The 27,212-nt window shown below is 45.5% G+C and overlaps 2 protein-coding genes across 7 annotated transcripts; both read right to left on the bottom strand.

Annotated features, from left to right (window-relative positions):
• Positions 1–1,083: 1,083 nt before the first annotated feature.
• Positions 1,084–19,517, bottom strand: LOC102959314 (zinc finger protein 805). 3 transcript variants are annotated; one of them, XM_042970666.1, is made up of 4 exons: positions 19,273–19,517; positions 17,262–17,388; positions 12,582–12,677; positions 1,084–3,666 (listed from the first exon to the last, which is right to left on the bottom strand). In XM_042970666.1, the coding sequence occupies exons 1-4, from the start codon at positions 19,303–19,305 to the stop codon at positions 2,048–2,050; spliced, it is 1,875 nt and encodes a 624-aa protein (XP_042826600.1). In that variant the 5' UTR covers positions 19,306–19,517; the 3' UTR covers positions 1,084–2,047. The 3 variants fall into 3 exon arrangements, with proteins under 3 accessions (XP_042826600.1, XP_042826601.1, XP_007089595.2); XM_042970667.1 differs by lacking the exon at positions 19,273–19,517 and adding an exon at positions 18,020–18,072; XM_007089533.3 differs by lacking the exon at positions 19,273–19,517 and adding an exon at positions 17,712–17,748.
• A 3,541-nt stretch (positions 19,518–23,058) lies between these two features.
• On the bottom strand, positions 23,059–26,630 carry AURKC (aurora kinase C). 4 transcript variants are annotated; one of them, XM_007096513.3, is made up of 7 exons: positions 26,372–26,630; positions 26,251–26,287; positions 25,849–26,040; positions 25,365–25,503; positions 24,274–24,422; positions 23,531–23,705; positions 23,059–23,357 (listed from the first exon to the last, which is right to left on the bottom strand). In XM_007096513.3, the coding sequence occupies exons 1-7, from the start codon at positions 26,433–26,435 to the stop codon at positions 23,187–23,189; spliced, it is 927 nt and encodes a 308-aa protein (XP_007096575.2). In that variant the 5' UTR covers positions 26,436–26,630; the 3' UTR covers positions 23,059–23,186. The 4 variants fall into 4 exon arrangements, with proteins under 4 accessions (XP_007096575.2, XP_015399465.2, XP_042826635.1 ...); XM_015543979.2 differs by having other exon boundaries at positions 26,251–26,290; XM_042970701.1 differs by having other exon boundaries at positions 26,194–26,287; positions 26,372–26,428.
• Between the last annotated feature and the right edge of the window lie 582 nt (positions 26,631–27,212).

Below are 27,212 nucleotides of genomic sequence, written 5' to 3' on the forward strand. Positions count from 1 at the left end.
AAATTTAGATGAAATGGAACAATTCCTAGAAAAAGACAACTACAAAAATTCATCCAATGTGAAATAGATATTCTGAACAATTCTATACATATTAAATAAAATAAATACATAATTAAAAAGCATCCAAAAGAAAAATCTCCAGGCATAAATGGTTCACTGGAGAATGCTACCAAACATTGAAGGAAGAAATAAAACCAATTCTACGCACTATCTTCCACATAACAGAAGAAAGAACACTCCCAATACATACTGGGAAGCCACTATCATCTAGACACCAAAACCAATGACAGTACCAAACATAGACAAAAACCAAAGAAACAAAAATGAACAAAAGAAAGAAAGCTACATATCATTATCACTCATGAAATTAGAGGAAAACTTTCTCAACATACTAGCATACTGAATACTGCAATACAATATATAAAAATAATTACACTCTACAATCAAGTAGGACTTGTTTCAAGAATACAAAGCTGCTTCAACATTCAAAACTCAAATCAATGTAATACATCATATCAACAAGCTGCAGAAGAAAAAAACATATGATTGTATCAACTGGTAGAGAAAAAGCATATGACAAAATTTAACACCCATTCACAATAACAACAACAACAAAAAACCCACAGCAAATTAGGAATACGGGAAAATTTCTAAACTTGATTAAGAAACTTCTATGAAGAAAACCTTATACTAACATCATACTTGACAAAATACTGAATGTTTCTCCCCTAATATCAGAAGCCAGACAAGGATAGCCTTTCTTACTACTACTATTCAATATTGTATTGGAAACCCTAGCTAGTCCAGGAAAAGAAAATGAAGTAGACAGATGGTAAGGAAGAAATAAAACTACCTCTATTTGCAGATGGTATTTCTATGTAAAAAAAACCCAAGCAGTCTATCAAAACAAATGCCTACAGTTCAGAAAGATTGTAGGATACCAAACTGACATCTAAAAATTAATTACATTTCTGTATACTACCAAAACGTGGGTGGAAACTTAAAAATCAATCCATTTATCATAAAGAAAAAAGACCACCTAGATATAAACTTTATAAAAATCATTCAGGACCTATTATTGAAATTTATAAAACAGTGATGAAATAAATCAAGCAATACTTAAATAAATGTACAGACATACCATGTTCATAAACTGGAAGATACAACACCATAAAGAAGACAATTCTTAACAAACTAATCTGACAATTTAACTCAATTTCTATCAAAATTTGATACTTTTTTTCATAAATAGACAAGCTTCTCCAAAACTTTACGTGGAAATTCAGAGTAATGAGAGTGCTAAATCAGTTTTAAATAAGAAAAATAAAGAGAGATCATTTTATGCAACTAAAATATTTACCACCTAATTACAGCAATCAAGTAAACTAATAGTACAGGACCAAGAAAATGTCTGAGTATCAGCTCCTTAAAGCCGCATGAAGAAAATGTTTGTTTTTTAAAAATCAAAGCCTTAAACAGTCTTAACTGGTAAAATAAAATGTGCCCATTCATAGGTGTATTCTTATCTCCTCAAATATAAAAGTGTTTGATGGCTTTAGCCATTACATTTCTCACAAAAATTAAGCTCCTTATGAACAGAGACAATGTTTTAGAACAGAGAAGACATTCATGAAAGTTTCCAAACCTGCCCTCAACTAATTCTCTTGACACTGGACAGCAATGAATGTATATACAAGACATATAAAAAGTCTAAGTCCTTTCCCTCTCAACAAAACCCTCCTCCTGCCAAGTGAACTAAGGAATCCATGACAAAGTGCCAAAGGCGTGGAAAGGAAGTCTGAAAGAAAATGTGTTTGCAGTTCATTGTCTAAGTCTCCTTAAAAAAAAGAAAAAGGAAAAAAAAATTCCTGAGATAACACTGCAGTGTAAATTAAGGAAAAGATACAGCTGAAGGTTTTCCTACATGCATATAACCGCTGGGTCTCTCCCTGGATGAGTTCTCAGTTGTAGAATAAGGCTCTAGGCTGGATGAATTTCCAGCATGACTCATTAGATGACAACAGATATCCTGCAACAGAAGGGTTTCTCACAGGGAAGAAAACTGAGGGGTTTCTCTTTGGTATGAACGATCGGATTCTGAGTAAGAGGTTTCCTCAGTGGCTACATTCAAAAAGTCTTTCCCCAACAGGAGCTCTTGGAGGTTGACCGAGGACTGCCCGCTCGCGAAGGGTCTCCCCACTTCTGCTGCGCTGCCCCTGACGGGGTGTCTCCCGGTATGAATCCTCTGATGCTGAGTGAGGGAGGAGCTGCGACTGAAGGCCTTGCCACACTCGCTGCATTCATAGGGCTTCTCCCCGGTGTGGATGATGGAGTGTCGGATGAGGTTTGTGCTCCAGCAGAAGGTTTTCCCACACTCGACACATTCATAGGGCTTCTCTCCACTGTGAATCCGCTGGTGCCTCGTGAGCCCCGAGCGGCGGTTGAAGGCCTTCCCGCACTCCATGCACTCGTAGGGCTTCTCCCCGGTGTGGATGCTGAAGTGTCGGATGAGGTCCGCACGATTGCTAAAGGCTTTCCCACATTCTTTGCACTCAAAAGGTTTTTCTCCGGTGTGGGCCCTTTTGTGCAAGATGAAAGTGGAACAGTGGGTGAAGGCCTTTCCACACTCCGTGCACACATAGGGCTTCTCCCCGGTGTGGATCCTCTGGTGCCTCTTGAGGTACGACCTGTGGTTGAAGGCCTTCCCGCACTCCAGGCACTCGAAGGGCTTCTCCCCCGTGTGGATGACGTAGTGGTGAATGAGGGCCGCGCTCTCACAGAAGGCCTTCCCGCACTCGCTGCACTCGTAGGGCTTCTCCCCAGTGTGAGTCTGCTGGTGCCACATGAGGTAGGACCTGTGTTTGAAGACCTTGCCACACTCGAAGCATTCGTAGGGATTCTCGCCACTGTGGATTATGTAGTGACGTATGAAACCCGGCCTATCTCGGAAGGCTTTTCCACACTCTTTGCACACAAAAGGTTTCTCTCCGGTGTGGCTCCTGTTATGCAAGACAAAAGTGGAGCGGTGGGTGAAGGCCTTTCCACACTCGTTGCACTTATAAGGCTTCTCCCCGCTGTGAATCCGCTGGTGCTGTGTAAGGTGTGACTTGCGGTTGAAGGCCTTCCCGCACTCCATGCACTTATAGGGCTTCTCCCCGGTGTGGACCATGTGGTGCTGGAGGAGGTAAGTGCTTTTACTAAAGGTTTTCCCACACTCAGTGCATTCGTAGGGCTTCACTCCAGAGTGAATTCTCTCGTGTCGAGCAAGGAGGCGTTTCTTGTTAAAAATTTTCCCACATTCGTTGCATTTAAAGATATCTTCTTCTTCTTGAATCATGGGATCTTTACCTGATCCACACGAGTCATGGTCATGGACAGCACCTCGCAGAGGGACTGGCTCCTGTACAATTCTTGAACACACATTATCAGCTGTCCCTACGTTGCCATCTTCAGAGCTTGATTTCCCAGGGAGTTTCTCCTTCTGGGGATCTATCTCTGGTCTCAAATGTCCTTCTTGCATTTCCAATGACCCATCCTGATCCTTGGTTTGGCGCTTCTGGGAGTCTCCTGCAACTCCTTGTATTAGTTGTTCCTGGACGGGGGCGCCCTCAGACAGGGCTGGCTCACCAATGGCAGATACTGTGGCCTTGGGTTTTCCTTTGTCACCTGAAAGAAATCCAATACACAAATAGGTCTGTTGGTAATGCCAACATAGGAGAAAAACGAGCATTTCAGTGAAATGAACAGAAAAAAAATGAAGATGAAAATAGTGTCTCTGAGTCTTGCCACCTCTGAATCCCAGGATAACAATTTCTTTCCTGGTCCTCAGACTGTTGACACCATGAAAGGGAGAGAGACCCAGGGGAATGGCTGGATTAGAAGACAAAGTGCTAGAGGGGAGACAGAGTCAATTCCAGATTGGATATTTATGCAAATGGATAACTTATATAGGACCTCAGATAGTTCGCTTAAGAGATGATTCAGGGCAATGCTTGACCACACGAGAAAAGTCCAACCATGTAATTAGAGGATTTGTGTTTTGGGCTAGAAGATAGCAACTAGGCCTCTGGAAAGAGATGGGGAGGGGCAGGAGTCAGGTAGGAAATGATCCAATCAATTATGTTTATGTAATGGCAGTGAATAAAACTCTGGACCCTCAAGCCAAGTGAAATTCCTAGGCTGCCAATACTTCATGCATGTATTGCCCTACATCAATGCCAGAAGGGTAACAAGTCCCCGAGGACATAGTAGCTCATGTTTGGAACCCCTCCCAAAACTGGTCCTAAAAAATCACCTGATGCAGATGTACTGGACATGATTTACAACAACTATGTTAAAGAAGCTCAAAGAGCTAAAGTAAGATATGGAGAAAGTCAAGAAAACCATATATAAACAAAATGGAAGTACCAGCAAAGAGCAAGAAACCTAAATAGAAACCAAAACGTACAATAACTGAAATGAAAACTTCACTACAGGGATTCAAAGGAAGATTACAGTAGGATGAAGAAAGAATCAGCATATAGGACAATGGAAATTATGTCCAAACACAGAAAAAAAAAAAAAAAGAAAAACATTTAAGAAAAGTGAAAATACCTTAATGGAACTGTGATAAACCACTAAGGGAACCAATACACTCACTGTGGGATTCCCAGAAAATAGTGAAAGAAAATATTTGAATAAATGGCTGAAAATGTCCCAAATTTGATGAAAGACATCAATTTAAATATCCAAAAAGATCAATGCACTCCAAGAAAAATGAACTAAAATAGACTCACACCAATAAAACTTATAATCAAACTTGTGAAAGCCAAAGACAGAGTATCTTGATAGCAAGCTTGAAGAAACTTGTCACATACAAGAAATTCTCAATAAGATTATCAGCAGAGTTCTCATCAGAAACTCGGGAGGCCAGAAAACAGAAAAAAATCTGTCAACCGAGAATCCTATATCCAGGGGCGCCTGTATGGCTCAGTCAGTTAAGCAACCAACTCTTGATTTCAGCTCAGGTCATGATCTCATGAAGCCTACTTGGGAATTCTCATTCTCCTTCTCTCCCTCTGACCTTTCCCTGCTCTCCCTCTCTCTCGAAATGAATAAATGAACTTAAAAAAAATCATATATCTGGCAAAACTCTTTTAACAGTGATGAGAGAAATTAAGTCATTCCCATATATAAAATCTGAGGAAGTCTGTTATCACTAGATCTGTCTTGCAAGAAATTCTCAAGGAAATCCTGCAGGGTGAAATGAAAGGACACTACGGGGCGCCTGGGTGGCTCAGTCGGTTAAGCATCCGACTTCGGCTCAGGTCATGATCTCGCAGTCCGTGAGTTCAAGCCCCGCATCAGGCTCTGTGCTGACAGCTCAGAGCCTGGAGCCTGTTTCAAATTCTGTGTGTCTCCCTCTCTCTCTGACCCTCCCCCGTTCATGCTCTGTCTCTCTCTGTCTCAAAAATAAATAAACGTTTAAAAAAAATTAAAAAAAAAAAAAAAAAAGAAATGAAAGGACACTAGACAGCAATTCAAAGCCATATTAAAAAATAAAGATCTCGGGGCGCCTGGGTGGCTCAGTTGGTTGAGCGGCCCACTTCGGCTCAGGTCATGATCTCGCGGTCCGTGAGTTTGAGCCCCGCGTCGGGCTCTGTGCTGACGGCTCGGAGCCTGGAGCCTGTTTCGGATTCTGTGTCTCCCTCTCTCTGACCCTCCCCCGTTCATGCTCTGTCTCTCTCTGTCTCAAAAATAAAGAAACGTTAAAAAAAAAGATTTAAAATAAATAAATAAATAAATAAATAAATAAATAAAGATCTCAGTAAAGGTAAATATATGAACAATTATAAAAGCTACTATTATTTTAACAAGGGTTTATAACTACACTTTTTGTTTTTTACATGATTTAGGAGACTAATTTAAAAAAACTGTATTAATCTAAAAGGCAGTGTTACTGTAACTTCAGTTTATAACTCCACATTTAGTTTCCTACATAATTCAAGAGACTAATGGTTTTAAAAGAGTTATTAAGGTTGAGGGCATACAATATATAAAGACGTAATGTGGTAACATGACCAACTAAAAGAGGTGCGAACAGAACTGTAAAGGAGAACTTCTTCTCCTGATATAAAATCAAATTAGTGTTATAAATTTAAGATATTAAATGTAATCCCCATGGAAACCACAAATAATCAGCTAGGGATAATATACACAAAGGAAATGAGAAAGGAATTTAAACATTTCACTACAGAAAGTCAACTGAACACAAGAGAAGACAGTAATGAGAAACAAAAAAAATCTATGATGCATATAAAAAGCCAATATCAAAATGACAGAAGTCTCTCTGTATTAGTAATTACTTTATTTATTTATTTTTTAATTTTTTTTTAACGTTTTATTTATTTTTGAGACAGAGAGAGTCAGAGCATGAATGGGGGAGGGTCAGAGAGAGGGAGACACAGAATCTGAAACAGGCTCCAGGCTCTGAGCTGTCAGCACAGGGGCCCGATGCGGGGTTCAAACTCACGGACCGCGAGATCGTGACCTGAGCCGAAGTCGGCGCTCAACCGACTGAGCCACCCAGGCGCCCCTGTAATTACTTTAAATGTAAATGCATTAAACTCTCCAATTAAAAAACAGAGATTGGGGGTGCCTGGGTGGCTCAGTCAGTTGAGCATCCAACTTCGACTCAGGTCATGATCTCACAGTTTGTGAGTCTGTGCCCCACATCAGGCTCGCTGCTGTCAGGGAAGAGCTTGCTTCAGATCCTCTGTCCCCCCCACTCTACCCCTTCCGCACTCATGCACTCTCTCAATAAAATTAAACATTTAAAAAAGTTTTTAAATAATAATAAAAAACAGAGATTGGCAGAATTGATAAAACACGTGATCCAAGTATATGTGTCAAGAGACTTACTTTAGATCTAAAGACACAAATAGATTAAAAGTGAGAGAAAGGAAAACGATATTACATGGAAATACAAACCAGAAGCAAGCAGAAGTGGCTATATTATTATCAAACAAAATAGACTTTAAATCAGAAAAGATTACAAAAGACAATAAAGGACATTATATTTTAATAAAAAGTATAATACAGCAAGAAGCTATAATAATTGTAGACATATACTTAATGTCAAACCATCAAAACGTATGAAGCAAAAAGCGACACAATGAAGGAAGAAAGAGACAATCCTATGGTAATACACGGAAACTTCAATACCCCATTCTCAATAATGGATAGCACAACCAGACAAACTACAAGTAAGGAAACAGAGGACTTAACATAATAAGCTAACTAGAGCTAACAGACATATACAGAATATTCTACCCCACAACAATAGCATACACGTTCTTCTCAAGTGTACATGGAACATTTTCCAGGACAGACCATGTTAGGCCACAAATTAAGTCTCAATAGATTTAAAAAGATACCACATAAACTATGATTCATTTCCAATGAAAATGAAAATATAACATATCAAAACTTATGGGATGTAGGGGCGCCTGGGTGGCGCAGTCGGTTAAGCGTCCGACTTCAGCTCAGGTCACGATCTCGCGGTCCGTGAGTTCGAGCCCCGTGTCAGGCTCTGGGCTGATGGCTCAGAGCCTGGAGCCTGCTTCCGATTCTGTGTCTCCTTCTCTCTCTGCCCCTCCCCCCTTCATGCTCTGTCTCTCTCTGTCTCAAAAATAAATAAACGTTAAAAACAAATTTAAAAAAAAAGTATTAAAAAACTTATGGGATGCAATGAAAGCAGCATTAACTGGGAAATTTATAGCCATAAATGCTTACAAATTGATAGCTTATAAATGCTAAATAACAAAAGAGATATCAAACCAAACTAAAGACAACTTAAGGATGTAGGAAAAGAACAAACTGAAACCACAGCTGGGGGAAGGAAGGAAATAGTAAAGATTAAAGAGAACTGATATAGGGAATAGGAAAATAGAGAAAATCCATGAAACAAAAAGTTGGTTCTTTGAAAAGATAACAAAATTGGCAAACTTTTGGCTACTGAAAAAAAAAGATTCAGAGTACTAAATCAGAAATGGAAGTGGGGACATTACTATCAATTCTGCAGAAATGTTTAGTTTTTTTTTTTAATGTTTATTTATTTTTGAGACACAAAGAGAGCATGGGAGGGGCAGAGAGAGAGGGAGATAGAGAATCTGAAGTGAGCCCCAGGTTCTGAGCTGTCAGCACAGAGCCCAATGTGGAGCTTGAACCCGCAAACGTTGAGATCATGACCTGAGCCAAAGTTGGATGCTTAACTGACTGAGCCACTGAGGTGCCCTGCAGAAGTATTTTTGAAAAAGATTATAAGAGAGTACTATGAACTGTACATCAACAAACTGTTTAACCTACATGAAATGGACAAGCTCCTAGAAACACAAAAGCCATGAAGACTAAATCAGGAAGAAACATAAGATCTGAATAAACCTATAACTAGTAAGGAGGCTGAATTAGTAGTAAAAAAAATCTACCAACAAAGAAAAACCCTGGCCCTGATGGCTACACTGATGAATTCTAACAAACATTTTAAAAGAATGAATAGCAACCCTCAAACTCCTCGAAAATATTAAAGAGAAACACTTCTTAACTCATTAAGGCCATTAGTACCCTGACACCAAAGCCAAAGACATTACAAGAAAACTACAAACTAATATCCCTTATGAACAATGATGCAAAAATTCCTCAACAAAATATCAGCAAACTGCAGTATATTAAAAGGACTGCACACCATGACCAAGTGGGGTTTATTCCTGTAATGCAAGAGCAATCTGACATATGAAAACTGATAAATGTGAATACACCACATTAATATAATGAAGGGAAAAGCCCACACAATCATCTCAATGCTGAAAAGCCTTTGACAAATTCAACATCCTTTCATGACAAAAACACTCAACAAACTAGGAATACAAGGAAACTTTCTCAATACAATGAAAGTCATAAATGAAAGACTCATAGCAAACATGATACGCAATGGTGAAAGACTGAAAGCTTTTCCTCTACTAAGATCAGGAACAGGGCAAGGATGTACCCTATCACCACTTCTATTCAACGTAACACTGGAAGTTCTAGGCAGAGGAATTAGTCAAGAAAGAGAAATAAAAGGCAGCAAAACTGGAAAGGAAAAAGCAAAATTATCTTTGTTTGCAAATAATATGATCTTATATGTAGAAAACTATAAAGATGCCACACACAGTAACTGTTAGAATGAGCTCACCAAAGTAGCAGGATACAAAGTCAACACAGAAAAATCAGTTGCATTTTTATATACTAATAATAAACTATCTGAAAACGAAATTACAAAAAAGGCCTGCTTACAACTGCATCAAAAAGAATGAAATACTTAGGAGTTAACCTAAACGACAAAGTAAAAGAGATAACAATGAAAACTACAAAATGTTGCTAAAATGAATTAAAGATGTAAATAAATGGAAACGCATACCATATTCTTGGACTGGAAGTCTTAGTATTGTTAAGATATGGATATAAGTGTCTGACTCGGCTCAGGTCATGATTTCACAGTCCATGGGTTTGAGCCTCACGTCAGGTTCTGTGCTGACAACCCAGAGCTTGGAACCTGCTTTAGATTCTGTGTTTCCCTCTCTCCCCTCCCCTGCTCACACTGTCTCCCTCTCTCTCTCTCAAAAATAAATATTAAAAAAAAATCTTTTTAAAGATATTGATATAATCCAAAGTGATCTACAGATTCAATGCAATCCCTACCAAAATCCCAGGCATTTTTGGCAGAAACAGAAAAATCCATAACATCTATATATACCAGAATGGACCCTGAATAGCCAAAACAATCTTGAAAAAGAACAAACCTGAAGGACTCTAAGTTCCTGATTTCAAAACTTACTACAAAACTACAGTAATCAAAACAGTATGGTACTGGCATGAAGACAGACATAGACCAAGAGAACAGAATCAAGATCCCAGTAATGAACTCTAGTATATATCATCAAATCATTTTTGATTAAGGGTGTCAAAACCATTCAATGGAGAAAAAGACACTGTTTACAACAAACGGTGCTTGGAAAACTAAGTATCTACATGCAAAAGAATGAAATTGAACCCTTATCTAACATCATATACAAAAATGAACTCAAAATCGATCAGAAACTTAAATGTGAGACCTACAACTATAAAATTCTTAGAGAACATAGAGCAAAACCTCCATGGCACTAGATTTGGCAATGATTTCTTAGATATGACACCAAAGGCGTAGGCAACAAAAGAAACAAATTGGAGCTCATAAAAATTAAAAAACTGCATCAAGATATTATCAACAGAGCAAGATAACCCAAAGAATGAGAGAACATATTTGCTCATCATATATCTGATAAGGGATTAATATCATATATCTGATAAGGGATTAATATCCAGAATATAGAGAACTAAAACTCAAAAACAAAAAAATCCCAATGACAGAAATGGGCAAAGGACCTGAACTAGACATTTCCCCAAAGAAGATACACACACTGTCAGTAAGCACAAAAGACGTTCAACATCACTAATCATTAGAGAAATGCAAATCAAAACTACAATAAGTTATCATCTCGACTTCATTAGGATGGTTATCAAAAAATCAGAAAATAACAAATACTGGAGCATGCAGAGCCACGGGAACTCTTGCGCAATGTTGGTGGAAATGTAAAATAACATAGTTTCTGTGGAAACGGTACGGTAGCTCCTCAAAAAGTTAAACAGTGGAATTACGAGACAATCCAGCAATTTTTCGTGACATACACCAAAAGAATTAAAATCAGGCTCTCAAAGATTCTTGTACACCCATGTCACAGCAGAATTATTCACAATAGCTAAAATATGGAAGCCACCAAGTGTCCAACGAGTGATAAATGGATAAGCAAAGTGTGGGATGTGGAATGTCACCGAGCCTTAGAAAGGAAGGAAATTTTGACACACGCTACAACATGGATGAGATTTGAGGACATTACGCTAAGTGAAATAAACCAGTCATAAAGACACACACACACTGTATCATTCCACTAATATGAAGTATCTACAGTAGTCAAAATCAGACACAGAAAGTAAAATTGTGGTTGCCGGGGGCTAGGGCAGAGAGATTGGGGGCGGTTATTGTGTGATGGGGAAGGACTTTCAATTTTACACAACGAAGAGCTTTGGAGATAGAGGTGGTGATGTTGCACCACATTATGAATGTGCTTGATGCCACCACTGTATATTTAAAAATGATAAAATGTTAAGTTTTATGCTATGGATATTTTACTACAAAAAAAGGATAATATGAGAAATATACAAAAAATCCCTACAAATCAAAAAGAAAATGCAAACAAGTTAATAGAAAAATAGGTATTTATCATGAAAGGACATTTCAAAAAAAATACAGATTGACCAATAATCCTATGATCAGGTGCTAAAGTTCCTCTGCAATGAAAGAGAAATAAATGGAGACCACAGGAGACACAGTTTTGCACTCATCTGAGTGTCAAAAATTGAGGAGCCTTAGAGAATCGGGTCCTGGGCAAGGTATGGGTGGAAGGAGCTTCCATGCGTTCCCGGTGGAAGTGCCCTTTAGAACACACTGGCAATTATCCAGGAAAAACGTGGAAGTTGCATAGCCCGGAATCCATCAACCTCACTCCAGCAGACATCAAAGATGCCGTAACCACAGGCAGGAGGACCGCTGCGGGGACGACTCCGGGGACCCGGACGGCTCTGGACAGCGCCTGTGTGAGCAGTGAGCACGTGAGCGCGCGGGGAGTGGACGGGAGCCAAGTGAGCCGGGAACTTACTGACCTTCTTCAACGGTAAGGAGCTTGGGTCTATTTTTACACAGAGTACAGAAAGGATGAAGTTACGCTACACAACAAACAAAACGAAGGAGGAAATAATTCCCCTGAAAAGGTGCTCTGGACTCCGGTTCAGGAAGCGGCCCCGGGGCCAAGGGCAAGACCCCCTCTGCTGGACGGAAGGCGCAGCTGCAGACTCGAGAGCCCGAGTGGGTGTGGAAGGGTCGAGGCTCAAGCAGGGGAGGAGGCGCACTGCACTGTCAACGCCGGGGTCGCACGGAGACACGTCCGTGGCTGGGGAAGTGCCAGCCGTCTGGAACAGAGTCTGAGCACGTGGGGAGGCGCAGGCAGGACCTGGAGCCGAGCCGACCAGAGGCACCACGCAGACGTGGAGAGCGGTGGGGAGGCCAGCGGCTCCCCCAGGGAAGATGATGGGAGTGAGCAGGGAGCATGGGGGCGGGGCTGATGGAGGTGGCGGCATAAGGAACCGAGGCGGGAGATGCACCGGGCGGGACACGGCTGCACAGGACCTGGGGACGCCGGCCAGAGAGAGGCACTGAGGGCGGGGGGAGGCTTGAGCGGCTCTCCGAGGCCGTGTCCGGTCCCCAACTTGCCACCGAAACTTGGCAGGTGGACGGAGGGAGAGACATTACGGGTCCCTGGCCGGGCACGCGGACTCTGGGTCAAAGGGTTCCCGGCTTCCAAACCACCGGAGAGGCCAGAACGAGAAGCTTCCCGGGGAACCAGGGCCCGCGGTCCCCTCCTGGTCTGCAGCCTGCAGGGTCTCCCGCGCGCCCGCATCCTGGCTCCTACCTGGGTAGGTGTTCTGGGAGAGGCCTCTCTTCGCCGTCCACGGCTCCTGCCCGCGCTCCAGCTGGCAGATGAGCTCCGGTCTGGGGACGGGACACCCTGGTCACGGAGAAAGAAAGAAGGCACTGGGATTTTTGGGAAAACAAATTAAACCTCTCAATCTAGTCTGTAAAGAAGACCTTAGAATAAAGCTCCTTCCATCCACACAAAACGCTAACATGCAAACCCAGAAACCAAAAGCAGGCCATACTGCCAGGGAGATTTCTTTCCCTCACAGTAAGTCAAAAACCAATATATAGAGTTTAATCATAAATGTCAAAATATAAAGTGTAATCATAGATAAACATAATCATAAGGGGCTGTGTCAAGCATCTCAGATGCATTATGTCATTTCAAAACTGAAATAAATTTACGGAGTAATTGAAACAACTGACATATTTAAAATATTGACTTATTCGTTCAAAACAAGCTATTTGTCTTCATTGATCTAGGTCTTTTTCTAAATCCTAAGCAAAGTTTTGTATTGTTCTTCCTATAGGCCATGGACCAAATGAGGATTCTATCTCAGGATTTCCTCACAGCATTCTCAGCAAGTACAAATTGCAACCAGCACCACTTTGTAGATGAAGAAACTAACGCTCAGGCAAATCATGGGATTTGCCAGAGCGCACAGACCTGGTGAATGGCTGGGCCAAAACGGACACCCAAGTCCAGCCATATCCGCTCTCTATGCCGTTTTACCACAAAGCTACACAACACCGTTCCGGAAGTGCTGAGTCCCCGTGCGAGGATGATGAGGATCACAACGAGAGATATGGCACTGTCGGAGGGGTTCTTAACTGCTAACCTGCACACCACCTGCTCACACCAGGCATTGTTCTGAGCTCTGTTCAAAAGTTACCCATTCATCCTTGCTACAGTCTGGGGAAGTACATACATGAGTATCTGGGGAAGTATATACATGTTACCAGCGAGCACACCCAGGTGCAGTAATGTGCCTGCAGCCACAGCTTTAAGGGGCAGAGCTAGGATTGAACATCAGGGGTCTGGTTCTGGGCCTTTGTCTCCTAAACACGACACTAAGGAGGAAACGGCAACACCCTTGTGTGTGGCCAGCAGCCCTAGACCAAGTGGGGGGTGGAGGTGAGGTCGTCCTCAGAGAACTGGGGCCAAGGGAAGGACAGACTCAGGGACTCTAGACTTCAACATTACATGAACTACTCAAAAATAATAAAACTGAAAATCCTATGCAGTGATACTATCACATATGACCTTTACAGAAACATCAAATATCATACACTGTCATCGACATTAAACACAAAAAGGATTTTTACTACAGAAAAAAAAAAAAACAACAACAACAACAAAAAATGGAGAACAGCTCAAAAATCAACTACTGGGACCCCATCAAAATAAAAAGCTTCTGCACAGTGAAGGAAACAGTCAGCAAAACTAAAGGGCAACCGACAGAATGGGAGAAGATATTTGCAAATGACATAACAGATAAAGGGTTAGTATCCAAAATCTATAAAGAACTTATCAAACTCAACACCCGAAAAACAAATAATCCAGGGAAGAAATGGGCAAAAGACATGTATAGACACTTCTCCAAGGAAGACATCCAGATGGCCAACCGACACATGAAAAAATGCTCAACATCACTCATCATCAGGGAAATACAAATCAAAGCCACAATGAGATACCACCTCACACCTGTCAGAATGGCTAACATTAACAACTCAGGCAACGACAGATGTTGGCGAGGATGCAGAGAGAGAGGATCTCTTCTGCGCTGCTGGTAGGAATGCAAACGGGTGCAGCCACTCTGGAAAACAGTATGGCGGTTCCTCAAAAACCTAAAAATAGAACTACCCTATGACCCAGCAATTGCACTACTAGGCATTTATCCACGGGATCCAGGTGTGCTGTTTCGAAGGGACACATGCACCCCCATATTTATAGCAGCACTATCAACAATAGCCAAAGTATGGAAAGAGCCCAAATGTCCATCGATGGATGAATGGATAAAGAAGATGTGGTATATATACACACGTATATATATATACACGTGTATATATATATACACGTGTATATATATACACACACATACGTATATATACACACACACACAATGAAATATTACTCGGCAATCAAAAAGAATGAAATCTTGCCATTTGCAACTACGTGGATGGAACTGGAGGGTATTATGCTAAGCGAAATTAGTCAAAGAAAGACAAATATCATATGACTTCACTCATATGAGGACTTTAAGACACACAACAGATGACCATAAGGGAAAGGAAGCAAAAATAATATAAAAAAAGGAGGGGGGCAAAAACATAAGAGACTCCTAAATATGGAGAACAAACTGAGGGCTACTGGAAGGGTTGTAGGAGGCGAGATGGGCTAAATGGGTAAGGGGCATTAAGGAATCTACTCTGAAATCATTGTTGCACTATATGCTAACTAATTTGGATGTAAATTTTAAGAAATTAAAAGAAAACAGAGAACAGCTTCATAAAATGAAGTTCGTTCCAGACTGAGTAAATTAAGCTGTCTAAGGGACTCATTGTAGTGGCCAAGACTTCCGGAGGACTGCGATGCCATAAGATTGTGTGGGTGAAGCAGGAACAGTGCCTGGGACAGCGCTCCAAGGACCTGAACAGGCTGTGACTATTATTATTCACTTTTCCTAAAAGTGACCCACTTTTTATTTTGCTTAGATTCCTTCAACAAGGGAATCTGTATCACTCTAGTAAGTGGGAAACCGGAGTCACTGGCCTTGAAGGCAGGTCACCCTGAAGACGCAGCAATGAAACCAAAACCATCTTAATTCCCAGTGAGCTCAGGCTGCCTACTCGAGGCTGCGTGCTCACTCTGTTGAAAAGGGAAATGAGCAACAATTGCAGGTAAGGCATTAAGATTCAGCACTGAACCCAGATTTTTCCTCAACAATAATCAGGAGGCATTAATCATTCCATGAAATGACTATGTCAGGGTGTCCCTCAATGTCAGCTGATGAAGTGTCCATGCACCCTGTGACCACAGGGTTTTTCAACCTCTATACAATGGACATTTAGGTCAAGATACTTTTTTTTTTTTTTTAGTTTATTTATTTTGAGAGAGAAAGCATGAGAGAGAGAGGGAGGGAGGGAGAGTGAGAGAGAGAGAGAATCCCAAACAGGCTCTGCACTGTCAGCGCAGAGCCCGATGTGGGGCTCGAACTCATGAACTGCGAGATCATGACCTGAGCCGGAACCAAGAGTTGGCTACTTAATCAACTGAGCCACCCAGGCACCCCAGGTCAAGACACTTCTTTGCAGGGAAGACAGGGAGGAAACTGTCCTGTGCGTTACAAGAATGTTTGGCAGCACTCCAGGTCTCCACCCACCAGGTGCCTGTCTCAGCCCCATCCCAGGGCGACAACCAAAATGTCTACAAACACTGCCCCATGTCCCTCGGGGATGACATCGTCCCTGCTTGAGACCGCTAACCTGGAAGGCCGCAACGGGGATGATGAGAGAAAGCGACAGGGATGGGGGAGGGCCCTGCATAAGATCTGGTGGTCAGGACACTGCTGGCGAGGAGGCGGGGACCGCGCACAGAAGGGTCACCGTCTGAGAGGCTGAAATGTCCACGAACACTCACCAGGCAGACACAACAGCAAGCTGAGGCCCGAGCCAGGTGTGTGCGCAGGAAACCACCAGACGCCCCGCACAGCCAGAGCAGGGGGAGCTCAGGGAGAGCACGGAAGGGGAGAGAAGAGCTCAGCAGGGCCAAAATGCACTTTCTATTTGTAAACGTTTTGTTACAAAATATTTAATCCGTCAAACTTCTCTAATTTTGTTTTTGCCTCTTCTCACTGAGACCTAACTCCAGTTCTCCAAAAATCGGCACGTCTTCCCCTAAGCTCTGGGGTCTCAGATCCAATGGCCTCGTGGTGACTAACCTCAAGCAGAGAAACATCTAAGCTGGCGTTTCTCAACTGGGCGCCCTGGATTCTGCAGGCGGGATAATTCTTGTTGAGGGGCCCGTCGTGTCCATCGAAGGAGGTCTCCAGCATCTCCGGACTCTAACCACCAGATGCCAGTTCCACCCACACCCAAGGCGCGACAACCCAGAGTGCCCGCAGACGTTGCCAAATGGCTCCTGGGGGCAAAACTGCCACCCGCCGAGAAGCACTACTCTAACCGCCTCTCTCGTCCCGGCAGACGATCCCGGCCCTGGAAACAAGTGACAACCATGAGGGCACGTGAGCACAGAGAAGCCCCGTCACTGGGATCACCTCGTTTACAACAGTACCTGTCGGTGCTGAAGGCAAAGGCCTCCGGGGGGCCTGACTCCCTCCCTTCCCGGAGAACTTCCCATCACTCCCTGCCCTGCTGGCCCTGCTGAGGACACTTGAGCCAACCAGGCTCAGCCTGTCAGCTCCCCCTCTGGAATGTGAAATGAGGACCTCAGATGGGAGACCAGTCTGTCCCGGGCACTGGGGTGAGAGGTCCAGAGGAGCTCGGGCTCAGGTGGCCATTTCCGCCTCAAGGACGCCCCACACAGCCCCGCAGCAGAGTAAGGAAGAGGCAAAGACGCAGAGGTGCGGAATCTGGGGGCCACGCCTGGAGACAGAAGGTCCTCTGACAACGAGGTGGCAGGTCCCCCCCCTAGGGTGGAGTGGGGAGCACTTACCCAGAGACACCAGAAGTCCACAGTTTTCCAGCATCACCTCCTGGTACAGGGTCTTCTGGGCCGGGTCCAGCTGCCCCCACTCCTCCTGGGTAAAAGTCACGGCCACATCGTCGAAGGTCACAGATACCTGGATGTCAAACAGAGGTAGCAGCGTGTTGGTGTTGGGGTGCTGGATGGGATCGGGCCTCATCCCTACATCCCTGATAAAGGTACACAGTGATCAAGGCTCGAATCGCCAAGAACCTCGTGAGCGCCAAGCTCCGTGCTGGGCTCAAGGTGGGGGTGGACACAGCAGTGTAAGGGAGAAGCCTCCTCCACGGGAGCCACTGGAAGGTCACACAAGACAATGGAAGTGACGGGTGGACTGGGAGATGCAGACACCATGGGCCCCAGGACGTCAGAGGAATGAGTGAATAATGACAATAACAGCATTGGTGACAACGGCAGTACCTGAGCCTCACTGGTCCTGCTCGCTGCCTGCCCCATGCTGAGGGCTTCACATCTTCGTTAAAGTGACTGTAAGTACCCAGTTCTTTTTTTTTAATGTTTATTTATTGCGGGGGGTGGGGGGGAGTGGCAAAGAGAGAGAGAGAATCCCAAGCTGGTTCCCTGTTCAGCGAGGAGCCCAACACTGGGCTCAATTCCACGACTGTGAGTTCACAGCTGATATCAGGAGTCAGACACTTAACCTACTAAGCCACCCAACTGCCCCACCTTTTTAAAAAAAATTTTTTTCAAGTCCCCAGTTCTTAACTCACCTTGTTTCCACTAATGTGGTCTTGTGACTTAAAAACACTGTATATGGAGGGACGCCTGGGTAGCTCAGTCAGTTAAAGTGTCCAACTTCAGCTCAGGTTATGATCTCAGAGTTCGTGAGTTCAAGCCCCGCATAGGGCTCCGTGCTGACAGCTCAGAGCCGGGAGCCTGCTTTGGATTCTGTCTCTTTCTCTCTCTCTCTGCCCCTCCCCCACTAGTGCTCTGTCTCTCAAAAATAAATAAATCTAAAAAAAAAAGAAACAAAAAACACTGCATATGTAGTTTGCCTTGTTAATGTTACTTCCGTCACCATATTCTACAGTCTTCTGAGACATTCAACACATACAAGACCACCTTTCTGCGTGTGACCAGATCAGATCCACGGATTAAATATAAGTAACACAGCTACTCCACTCTCAGATGGACAGCCCCACCGCTGCAGGTCTGTGATTTAAACGCTCCAAGACCTTGGCTTATGGTTTTCCATCCGCACCTCCAGAGCCCACATCTCTGTGCTTTCTAGCTTTGCCCACTCCACCAGTGCTCTTGAATTAATATTTCAATTAAACATCTGGAAAGTCCTAATAGACTAATTGGTTGGTACACAGGAACCCTGCATCATGACTCAGTTCTGGTGCTGGATAAACTCACATCACTGGGAGCATGTTGGGCAGGTAGACACGCACAGAAGGGTTAACTACGGCCTCCACATTGATTCCCAGGTGATATATGCGTGAGTTATGAAAACTTTCCGACATGCAATCACGTAACATCGTACCTATATGGTTGGTGAGAGGCAAATATATGGTTTTTCTGGTCGGTCTGAAGTTGGAAATGCATAAAAAATTAGAGAGCGTCACTTATTAATCACATCCTGGCCATTTAGGGCCGACAGTTACCGAAGTCATTGTTCAGCTTCCTGGATGGTCACTAGAGCTAGTAATCTGGATTCCGGCGAGTATGACTTGGAGCGGGCCGGTTTCCTGGGTTGTTTACGATGGATACGGGGTTAGTTCCCTGGGCAGGTGGCTGCAAGTTTGGGTCAAAGTTCTACTTTTACGTACGTTCTGCCACTTGTCCCTCTGTATATTCAGCCTCCCATGTTACAAGGCTGGAGATCGAGTGACAAGCCCTCTCCACTCGTCCTACACAAACACAGCTGCAAACAGAAATCGAGTTCTCCCTCCAATTCCAGCTGCCCGGGAGCCCTCTCCGCAGCAGAGAGGCAGCAATGCCCAAAACATCGTCCACTCACCTGCGCAGGGTCCATCCACGCCGCCGCCATCATGGGACCCCGAGGACAGAGGCGGGTCCCGCGGGCTCGGCCGACCGCCACCTCTTCCCTGTCCTGGGAGGGGTGACCTCGGCTGACTTTCGCACTCCCCGGTCACCGCGCGGCTCACGGCCCGTTCAAATGCGCGGAGGTGAGTCGCAACCCTCCTTCTCCTCTTTTTGGATGAGCTGCACTGGAAGCGGCTACAGAACAGCGACCCCTCCCCACAGCTGGCGTGGACGGAATCGTCGCACACGAATGACGTATGCCTCCAGGAGGCCGGAAGCCCCGCCCCCATGTCAACGAGCCGCAGGAAATGCCCCTGTCCTGTCACTCAGTGGCCCCGGTACTGCCGCGGACACCCCCGTGCACAGCCTTCTGGGCAATGTAGTTTTTGCTCTAAAAACGAGTCCCAGAAGAACGCGTTCCAGAGCCAGTCTTCCTCGTGGTAAAACACTGATTAGGCCCAGATTCCCCTGTCAGGCCCGCCTCTTCACCGTGAACACAACCCAGGGGGGCCGAGGAGAATGGATGCCCATCACATGCCCCGGGAAATCGAGGCTCCGAAGGCGGGAGCGTCCGCCTGGGGTCAGGGCACGTGTCACCTGTCCGCCTAGGGTCAGGCCCTAGGCTCGGCTCGCGACTTCCCCGTGCGTCTCACCTCCTCGCGATCTTCCTGGAGGGAGCTGGGCACACGAGCGGTAGGAAGAGCGAGCGCCAGGACACGGACGCCGGAAGCCCTCCCTCCCACGCGGCGCATGCGCACCGCCCGGCCCCTCGCGGGCTCTATTCCAGCATCAGCTGCACGTGCTGCCAGGCCTTGACGCCCGCTGGTGAGCGAGGCTGGGGGAGGTCGGGACTCCGGGGTGGAGCACGGGCGCTGCATCCTGTGTCTGACTGCCGGATTAGGGGTCCTGCGTGAATCTGCATGTTGGGGAGTTGTTAGCGAAGGGGGTCATGTCCAGTCTGAAGAGAAGCCTTAGAATAGATGGAGAAAGGAATGGGCAGGGGCGAACCCTGAACAACCCGGCGTTAAATAGGTGCAGACAAGGGGCACCTGGGTGGCTCTGTTGGTTAAATGGCCAACTTCGGCTCAGGTCACGATCTCGAGGTTCGTGAGTTCAAGCCCCACATCGGGCTCCGTGCCGACAGCCCAGAGCCTAGAGCCTGCTTCGGATTCTGTGTCTGCCTTTCTCTGCCCCTCCCCTCGCTCTATCTCTGTCTCTCTCTTTCAAAAATAAATTAACCTTTAAAAAAAAATAGGTGCAGACAAGAAACCAACAGTCATATTGAGAATCCTCACAATCTTTTTAGAATTCTATTACATAAAGTCTCACAAGTCACCATCAGTGACTTTTGTTTTCTCATAACTGTGAGTGTGAGAGAATAAGATCTCGTTTCTAATGAGTTCAGAATACATATAGTTATGCAAATGGGAATGTAGTGTGCAGAAAATGCCCTCAAAAGATTTAGTTTTATGGTATATTACTCAGCCATAAAAAAGAATGAAATCTTGCCACCTGCAACAATTCGGATAGAGCTAGAGAGTATTATCCTAGGCAAAATAAGTCAGTCAGAAAAAAACACAAATACTATATGATTTAACTCATATGTGGAATTTAAGAAACAAAACAAATGATTGTGCGGGGGTGGGGGGAGAAGAAAACTAAGAAACAGACTCTGAACTATGGAGAACACACTTATGGTTACCAGAGGGAAGGTGGGGGGGGGGGGGTTTAAATAAGGGATCACTTGTGATAAGCACCAGGTGTTGTATGAAGTGTTGAATCACTGTATTGTACACCTGAAACTAATATTACATGGTATGTTGACTGGGTTTTAAATAAAAACTAAAAAGAAAAAGAGAGATTTAATTTTAAAAGTGGAGAAAAGCATAGTAACAGGATGTTAATGGAATCAAGGATTAAGGTGGAGTTAATTTTCTAGAGGAAGATGTTTTTTATAAAAGGTTGTGGAAGGGTGCTTGGGTGGCTCAGCTGGTTGAGCATCGACTCTTGATTTTGGCCCAGATCATGGTCCCAGGATCCTGGGATCAAGCCCCACATCATGCTCCATGCTGAGCAGGGGATACTGCTTGGGATCCCTCTGCCCCTTTCCCTCTCTCTGAAACAAAATAAATAAAAATTCATATTAAAAAAAAAAGGGCGGGGGCACCTGAGTGGTTCAGTTGGTTGAGTGTCCACCTTCAGCTCAGGTCATGATATCATGGTTCCTGAGTTTAAGCCCCACATCAGGCTCACTGCTGTCAGCCTGTCAGCACAGAGCCTGCTTCAGATCCTCTGTCCTCTCCTGCTGCCCCTCGCTGCTTGTGCTCTCCCAAAACTAAGGAAAAATTTTTTAAAAAATTTAAAAAAAGATTGTGGAGAAATATGGCTAAATTAGCGTGTGATCCATCATTGGCCATAATAACCATATTGGACCATATTGGAAACAGCATATTTCTCTTCACATGTAGTTGACACAGTTAAATTAAGTGATTTGAGGCTAGAATGTAAGTCAGATATTAAAGTTAAGATTTTTATATTCTCTTTGTCACGAGAGGCAGAATGTCTGGAATCAGTGGTGGGGAAAGCTATGTAGCTATTGGAAATCCCTGCTGTAAAGCGTGTCAGAGAGTTTGCATGATTTAGACACATATCACCGGGTAGTCAACGTGGAAGCCCTAGTTTCCTTTCCTCTGCTTATCTTATCTACTTCCCTCAAAATGCACCCGGTGATGTGAATTTGTCTAGCACCAGAACCGAGTAATATTGCAGGGTTCCTATGTACAAACCAGTTAGTTTATTAGGAATTTCAAGGTGTTTAATTGAAGTATTACTTCAAGAGCACTGATAGAGAGGACAAAGCTAGAAAGCAGAGAGATGTGGGCACTGGAGGTGCAGATGAAAAGCCACAAGCCAGTATCTTGGAGCCTTTAAATCATACATCTGCAGCAGGGGGTGGGGGCTGTCCGTCTGAGTAGCCGAGTTCCTTGTATCATGGGTCTGGTCACACATGGAGCCGTGGTCCTACACGTGCAGGACATGTCACATGAGGAGGCTGCATAGAATACGGCGAAGGGAGTAACATGAACAAGGCAAGCTCCATACGCAGTGTTTGTAAGTCAGGTGACACAGCGGGGAAAGCGATGCCTGCAAAAATGAGCAAAAACCATGTTTTGAGCTCCCAGCTGTGTCTAGATGCTTATTTTGGGGCAGTCAGCTTACTGTGGATAGAGGGAGTGGCTGACACGTGACAGTGGGACAGAAGGATACAGGGGAAGGTTGGAAGAGCCCTAAATTGCTCCAAGTGGAGGATGTGATTTCAGAAGAGGTGACGGTCTGTCTATTATTAGGGGTGATTTAGTTGATGCAATCAGAATATGACACATCACAGAGCTACTGGTGAATCCATTTGAGAATTGAGCGGCAGTTGATGTTCAGTGAGACATGTTATCAGACGGTAGCACGCTCGTGTCAGTATAAAGACGGTGGACCTCTGGGCTGACCCGTGTCCTGTTTTATAGATCCATGCTCCTGAGAAGATGGGAAATAGTAAATTGAGTCTAGAAGCAACTGTGATGGGGGATAGGGTATGCACCAAGGCAGTTATCTGAATGAAAATAGGAACTAGTTTTGCCGGTGAGTGGTTGAGTCACCACCCTGGGGACCCGGAGGGACATCATCTTGGGACGCTCTCATGGGAAAGAGTTTCTACAAGAAATAAAGATTCTACCCCATCAGACACCAACTCACAGAACCATAAAGACCTGGTAAAAAAATGACTCAGCTTTTATTCATTAGTATCTTGCATCTTAGAAGAAACAAAAGACAGACAAGTTAGTAGAGCCAGGAGAGCTCCCTGGACAAATGCAATGAAACAGGTGCGGACAGGGCTCAAGAATCCATCTGAACAGATGGAGGCAGCACCCTCCGAGAGTGGGCCCGGACCCAGGGGTGCTCCAGGATCTGCGACAAAGGCAGCCGCTCCAAAGGCTGGTATCTGAGAAGCTTGGAGATCAAGTCCCGGGCCCCCAAAGGTATCGACGGAGGAAACCTGATGTCCACCTGATGAGGCCAGACAAGAAAAAAGAAAAGGATGGTTAATTTCTGTGCTCCATGTTTTCTGTTCCTTGAGTCCCTTCCAGGCACTCTTCTGGATCTTATTCGACAACCTTTATGTGCAGCCCAGGCTCTGTAGCACCCCGCCCCCACGAATTCCCAGAATGTGACCATCCCACCTTGAGGATACGTCTGTACGTCTCATTATGGGAATGGCTCTCAAAGGGTGGATTCCCCACCAGCAGCTCATAGCAGAGCACTCCAATGCACCACAGATCAACCGTCTCATTATATGTTCTCCTTTCTATCATTTCTGGGGGCAAGTAGTCCAGAGTCCCACACATGGTCTTTCTCCTAGAGGACAGCAGAGAAGGGAGGCCTGTGTAGAGGCCCCACACAGGGCAACCCTCCTTTTCTAGATTCCAGTGAGATGAGAGATGCTAGAAAGGCCTGAGCAGTCCCCTCCCAAGCCTGGAAGTCTGGGAACACCAAGTTTTAATAAGGATCGAGGTTTAGGGAAGGCGCAAGTCCTGGGACCCACCAATTCCATACTTCGGAATTACTTATACATTTAGCTCACGATCCAGGATGTTTTCATAATATTCTGGGCATCAATAGAGATTTGGAACAAACTGAAGGTGCATCAACAGAGACCAAGTAAAATTTCCGGAATTATGGAGCAATGATTCTTATTTACATGGAAACTTACTGGGGAAAGTTATATGTTAACAGAGATCAAAAGATACAAGATGTGGTTCAGCCATTCTTTCCATCTACAAATGCACATTGAATATATACATATGAAAAAAGACAGTGCTCAAATACAAACCCGGGGTTTTATCCCAGTCTTACACGTGCAATGGGTTAAATTGGATCATTCCTTACTGGCACCCAGGGCCCATGCCACCACCACGTGACCTACCTCAGAGATGGGGTGTGCACAGACCAGCCAAAGTCTGCAATCTTCACCTCACCCCTGAACCCCAGCAGCAGATTCTCCGGCTTGATATCCCTGTGAATCACCTTTTTCTCATGGCAGTATGTCAGAGCATCTGCTAATTCCTCCATTATCTGAGTGAGCAAAGAAAAAGCAGTCTGGAAATGAAGCCAGCCAGTTTTCCGTGTGAGATAAAATACTCCTCATACGTTTTTATCATTGTAGTGGAATCTTTTTTTTTTTTTTTTAATTTGAGAGAGAGAGCACACAAGCAGGAGAGAGGCAGAGAAAAAGGAGAGAATCCCAAGCAGGCTCTGTACTGTCAGTGCAGAGCCCGATGCAGGGCTCCAACTCACAAACGGAGAAATCACGATCTGAGCCGAAACCAAGAGTAGGACGCTTAACTGACTGAGCTACCCAGGAGCCCCTGTAGTGGACTCTTTTATGTCCTAGTTACCAACCCCATTACTTCCTTAATGGCACAATTAATTACTGGTGAGGAGGAATTCCTCTCTCCATTTTATGTGGTCTTAAAGGAGGGATGCTAAAGTGGACGGAGCCTCTCTTTTGCCCTAGCACAGCAAGGAGCTGGACCAGGGCCCATGCTGAGCCAACCAGAGGATCGCCCACAGGACTGGAGTCCTGAAGAAATGATACAAAAATAGGAGGAAAATTGGAAGATCACTCATTCTGACAGCAAGCTGACCCAGCCCTTCCTGCTGGGATAACTGAGGCTCTGATTCCCCATCTGAGGCTCTGTAGAAATCTCTTGCTTTCTATTTCTAAGCCAGTTCTACTCATAGGCTTTCAACATGCTTCTTCACATAAGGTAGTGGAGATTGTGTTGCTTACAACCAAAGAATCCAAATTCATACACACTAATTATTAATATTCTGGGTAACTAGGGTATCAAAATGTGAAGCTATAGGATGTACGTGTCACTACATAAAAGGCAACAGAATTCAGAAATAAAGAAAAAAAAAAAAAAGCTGGATACTAATGATAGCCTCAAGCAGTGATCCCCACCAGCCCAGAGTAAACTCACAGGCCCAAAGCCGCCAGGCCTCCCACCTCACCGTGGCTGCGTGCTGTTCATCCAAAGTGTTGCTCTTTTGCAGCTCCTTGTAGAGCTCACCCCTTGGAGCATATTCCAGAATCAGGTACACCCGGCGTGCATCATGGAAGTAGTTGTATAGGCGTAGGATATTGGGGTGCCTGGAGAAAAGATGGAGGAAGGGTCAGACTCATGAGACCCAACTCCCGATGCTACTAAAAGCGGTCGGACAAAGGACAAATTGCGCTGGGACCAGAATAATGGTCTGATACTGGAGTGTGTGAGGGGAGAGCAAGAGGAGGCATCAGGATTTGGGGGTCTGAGACAGGGAGGAGGTTTACACGGTGTAAGCGGAGTGAACTGCAGAAAAAATCTTCAAGGTGGACTCAAGGTGGCCTGTTGGAGGGTCATTTGGGGGGAGTGCTGGGTTCAGATGCCAGAGACGGAAGAGGAAACAGATGAAGAGGAAGAAGCTGGCGCTGGATTCTCCTGCAGCCCGTCCTTACTGTAGATGCGCCTGGATCTCAATTTCCCGGCGCAGCTGGTGCTCCAGTCCTTCCTTTTCTATCTGGGACTTGAAGATGACTTTCAGCGCCACAAGGAAATGGCTTTCCTTGAGCCGAGCCAGGTACACGTTCCCAAATTTTCCCTTGCCCAGAGGACGCCCGATTTCAAAGTCCTCAATCGTGAGGCGCCGCCTGAAAGTGAGAACAGAGCCTCAGTTTGGGGAAGAAAATGGGGGGCAGTGACGGACTCGAACCTCCTTCACCTCTCGCCTCCCGCCCCCGCGCCCCTTCCCCTTGTCAAGGGCGCAGCCAGGCTGTTCGGTTGGCCCACGAGCCAACACTTCCCACGTGCAGCTGGTCTTCATTTCTCGTCCCGCTCCGCTTCCTTCCAGAGACACTCACACGGGGGGCATGCCGAGCTCCACGAGGCCTGCTGCAGCTTCTTAGACAGACAGGCAGAGGTCAACACGCGCTTCTTGCACCCCACCCCCGCCCCCAACAACTGACACCAGTCCTTCTCCACCTGTTCCCTGGTCTCGGGTCTGCTCCTCTTCTTCATCTGCGGGCTGCACGCTGCCCGTCGCCATCGCAGCGTTTGGGTGGCTCCCCAGGAGACGGCACGGCGGCGACAGGACGCCTTCCCGAGCCCTTTGGAACTGTCCTCAAAAGGGGTGAGGGTAGGCAACAACCAGGCTGAGGCGCTTCGGAAGCCGACGGCCCCCCACGAACCCTCAGCGCAGCGCGCGGAGGTACAGCGCCGGAGATCAAGGAACTCCCGGGAAGCCAGCGCTGGGGCCTTTATGTCTGCGCCCCCTCGTTGGCTGAGCCACAGTTCCTGACCGGCTCCCATTGGTTGGATCTTCTGGGCGCGCAGGCAGCGTGTCCAATAGAAAAGACAGAAATGGGAGTTTCCGCCCACGCTGAGCCAATGAGGTGGCAGGGCGCGGAGACCCGGGCGCTGCGGTGGGGCAGACTCAGGGGGGTCCCCGTGAGCTGGGGGAACCTCGGGGAATGGGAGGCGAAGCAAAGGGTCTCGGTGAACCAATTCCTGCGTGAGTCTCCGAGAGTGCGCGAATGCATTAATGAACTGACACCGTGTGCGTGTAAATGATGAGACACCAACCACAGAAAGCTGCGGGGGGTGGGGGTGGCTCTAAGGTCGGCAAACTCCCAAGCTAACGTGCGCACCAAACCGGCCCCCGCTGGGACGTCGTGTCCCGTTCAGGCCACTCCCCAGGGGCGTCCTCCGTCTTGCTTCCCGAAGTTTCTGCCTCTGTCTTGGGGTGTCCTGCAGCCCCTGCTTTCCCCACTCCACCCCACAGCCCTTGGAGCCTCCCCCAGCCTGGGACTGTAGGCCCATTCGG

The sequence above is a fragment of the Panthera tigris genome, chromosome E2 (assembly GCF_018350195.1).
Source record: "Panthera tigris isolate Pti1 chromosome E2, P.tigris_Pti1_mat1.1, whole genome shotgun sequence".
In the NCBI taxonomy this organism is placed as follows: Eukaryota; Metazoa; Chordata; class Mammalia; order Carnivora; family Felidae; genus Panthera; species Panthera tigris.